This window comes from Quercus robur, chromosome 6, assembly GCF_932294415.1.
Source record: "Quercus robur chromosome 6, dhQueRobu3.1, whole genome shotgun sequence".
Lineage (NCBI taxonomy): Eukaryota > Viridiplantae > Streptophyta > Magnoliopsida > Fagales > Fagaceae > Quercus > Quercus robur.
Window position 1 is genome coordinate 1914423 of NC_065539.1, and position 3901 is coordinate 1918323.

Below are 3901 nucleotides of genomic sequence, written 5' to 3' on the forward strand. Positions count from 1 at the left end.
GAGTGATGGTGGATGGCGGTAGTGCGGCCGAGGTTATGTACCCCGACCTTTACAAGGGGCTGGGGTTAAAACCAGAAGATTTGATACCCTATAACTCTCCTCTGATGAGTTTCGACGGGAAGCTTGTCATTCCAAAGGGCATGATTAGGCTGCCCATTCAGACTGGCCTAGAGATAGTAGAGGTGAACTTCATCGTGGTGGACACCTACTCCCCTTATATAGCCATCGTTAATAGGCCCTGGCTCCATACCTTAGGGGCTGTTGCATCCTCATTGCATTAGAAGGTGAAATTCTCGTCGGGGGACCAAGTTCTTGAAATCCGTGGTTACCAACCCACCGCGAGGCGATGTGTGGTAGCGGCCGTCTCATATCGGTTCGATGCGGAATTCTCGGCCTCTGCTGAGAAGAATTTATAGAAATCAAAGGCCCTGGCTTCGCCCCTTGACACAGCCGCCGAGGAGGCAAAATGCGAAGATTTAGAAAAGGCGATTATTGGCGGCGACCCGGAGAAATTCTTTCGGGTAGGGGCTCAGTTGCCTTTTTAGGAGAAGGAGGAGCTGATTGAGTTTCTTAAAAGAAATATTGATGTATTTGCATGGGATGCTTGCAATGCCCTCGGGATTGACCCAGCTTTCATCTGTCATCACCTCAATGTCAACCCGACCATCACTCCTAAGAAGCAACCACCGCGTCGCTCGTCAAGAGAGCATGCTGATGCAATTAGGGATGAAGTGGCGAAGTTTAAGCGTGCTGGGGCAATCAAAGAGGTCTTTTACCCCGAATGGCCGGCTAACACTGTGGTGGTCAAGAAGAAAAGCGGGAAATGGTGGGTTTGTATGGACTTCACCGACCTAAATAAAGCGTGCCCAAAAGACCTATTCCCTATGCCTCGGATAGACCAGCTGGTGGATGCGACAGCAGGCCATTCCCCCATGAGCTTCTTAGATGCCTTTCAAGGCTACCATCAAATACCGCTAGTGCTGGAGGATTAGGAGAAAACAACTTTCGTGACACCAACTGGGAATTACCACTATAAGGTAATGCCGTTTGGTCTGAAGAGCACAGGATCCACTTATCAGAGAATGATGACAAGAATGTTCGAGCCACAGTTGGGCAAGAGCATCGAAATCTATGTCGATGACATTGTGGTGAAGAGTAAAGTGGTGTCCAAGCATTTACAGGACCTCGGCAGCACCTTTGGCGTCTTGAGGAAGCATAAGTTGCGCCTGAATGCTTCCAAGTGCTCATTTGGCGTGGGATCAGGCAATTTTTGGGCTACATGGTTACTTATAGGGGAATTGAGGTTAACCCCGACTAGATCAAGGTTATAAATGACTTGAAACCACCACAAAATGCAAAAGAGGTCCAAAAGCTAACTGGGATGATCGCAACCCTCAATCGATTCATTTCCAGGTCGGCGGATAGATGTAGACCGTTCTATCTCTTGATCAACAAGTGGAAAGGGTTTGAGTAGTCCGAGGACTGCGTTGTGGCCTTCCAACAACTCAAGGATTACCTATCCTGGCCACCTATCATGTCCAGTCCCGAGGCTGATGAAGTTCTGTACGCATATATTGCTGTGGCCCTCCATGCTGTGAGCTTGGTGCTAATACGGGATGATAATGGCCTCCAAAAGCCAGTCTATTACGTGAGTAAGTCGTTTCATGAAGCTGAGGTCAGATACCTACCCCTAGAGAAGGCCATACTGGCTGTGGTCCACGCCACGCGAAAGCTTCTCCATTATTTCTAAGCCCACACAGTGGTTGTTCTAACCTAACTACCCTTGAAGTCTGTACTTCGAACCGTTGACATCAAATATATGCCTCAGACCTCTATAAAGGGCCAGGTCCTAGCTGACTTAGTGGCCGAATTTGCTGAACCACCAGTAGAAATAGTAGCAAAGGAGCAGAACATGGATGGAAAATTGGTTAGAGTAATCTCTACACCAGGACCCCCATGTTGGAAGGTGTACGTTGATGGTGCAGCAAATCAAAGGGGATTCGGAGTGGAGCTAGTCCTAATATCTCCCGAGAAAACCATCATAGAGAAGTTCCTAAGACTTGCGTTCTCGGCCACGAACAACGAAGCCGAGTATGAGGCCCTGCTACAAGGAGTTGCCATGGTACAGAAAACTGGAGGAAAAGCAGTGGAGATGTTCTCGGACTCGAGACTAGTAGTGGGCCAGGTAAAGGGAGAATTAGAGGCCAAAGACGTAAGGATGCAAGAGTACTTAAGGCAGGTCAAACGCTTGCAGTCGGGCTTCGATCTTTTCAGCTTGTCGCATGTCTCCAGAAGTGGAAACACTCATGCAAATTCACTGGCCACGCTTGCCACCTCCTCGGCAGAGGATCTGCCTCGAATTATTCTTGTCGAGCATCTAGATAGAGCGAATGAAGTAGCCAAAAGCATGGTCCATGTTCATGAGGTTAGAGTGGGCCCTAACTGGATGGACCGTATGGTGAGGTTCCTCAAAGATGACATCTTGCCCAAGGAAAAGTCGGAGGCGGAGAAAATACGAAGAAAAGCTCCTCGGTTCTGGTTGTCCGAGGACCATAAATTGTACAAACGCTCATATTCCGGGCCATATTTACTGTGTGTCCACCTTGAGGCATCAGAACTACTGCTTGAAGAGCTGCACGAAGGGATCTGCGGGAGTCACATAGGAGGAAGATCCCTGTCGCACCGAGCCATTACCCAGGGATATTGGTGGCCGGGGATGCAGAAGGAAGCCCTGGAATACGTTAAAAAGTGTGACTAGTGCCAAAGATTCGCCCCAAATATTCATCAGCCAGGTGGGATCCTCAACACTCTGTCCAGTCCATGGCTGTTTGCCCAGTGGGGCCTAGATATTGTAGGACCTTTCCCGAAGGCAACGGGGAATAAGAGATATCTATTGGTCGGCACAGATTACTTCACCAAATGGGTCGAAGTTGAGCCTCTGGCCAACATCAGGGATGTGGATTCCAAGAAATTCATCTGGAGAAACATTGTTACATGATTCGGGGTCCCTCACACCCTCATTTTAGATAATGGACTCCAGTTTGACAGCAAGGCATTCAGAAGATACTACTGCGAGCTGGGGATCACTAACAGGTACTTAACTCCAGCTTATCCTCAAGGAAATGGGCAAGCCGAGGCTGTCAACAAGGTCATAGTTAATGGGCTTAAGAAGAGACTGGATGACGCCAAGTGAAGATAGGGAAGAGCTGCCGCACGTCTTAAGGACTTATCGGACTACACCACGGCGGTCAACAGGGGAGACACCTTTTGCCATGACCTATGGTGCCGAGGCTGTTATCCCTCTAGAGGCAAACTTCCCAATGTTGAGGACGAGCTTCTTCACCCAGGACAGTAACGACGAACTATTGGGGAAGAACCTAGATTTAATCGACGAATGAAGAGAAAAGGCAATGATCCAGTTGGCCTATTACCACCAAAAGCTCAAACAGGGATATGATACCAACGTGAAGCTTAGACTACTAGCCCTAGGGGACTTAGTGCTGAGAAAAGTTGTGGGTGCTGCCAAAAACCCATCCTGGGGAAAGCTTGGACCCAATTGGGATTGGCCATACTGAATTACTTCAGTTGCAGGAATAGGAGCATACTACCTAGAAGACTTAGATAAAAAAGCTGTACCTCGCCCATAGAATGTAAATAACCTGAGAAGGTATTATTATTAATAAAAGCATTTGTCTAGTTCAAATTTTACGTCCATCCTGATTACATGTCTTGCATTCTGGCAACCGTTTAAGTACTAGATAGAACCAAGGTCTTGCATAGTCCTCAAACTCAAACTTATGGGGAAACTAGCTACTCCAAGAAAATCTAAGTACTAGACAGAACCAAGGTCTTGCATGGTCCTCGGACTCAAACTTATGGGGAAACTAGTTACTTCCAGGAA

The 3901-nt window shown here is 47.9% G+C and overlaps 1 protein-coding gene across 1 annotated transcript; it reads left to right on the plus strand.

The window, feature by feature from the left end:
* Positions 1-1040: 1040 nt before the first annotated feature.
* On the plus strand, positions 1041-3193 carry LOC126689581 (uncharacterized). Its single transcript, XM_050384818.1, has 4 exons — positions 1041-1303; positions 1543-1675; positions 1790-2750; positions 3027-3193. Exons 1-4 carry the CDS (start codon positions 1041-1043, stop codon positions 3191-3193), a joined length of 1524 nt encoding a protein of 507 aa, XP_050240775.1.
* Positions 3194-3901: the final 708 nt, after the last annotated feature.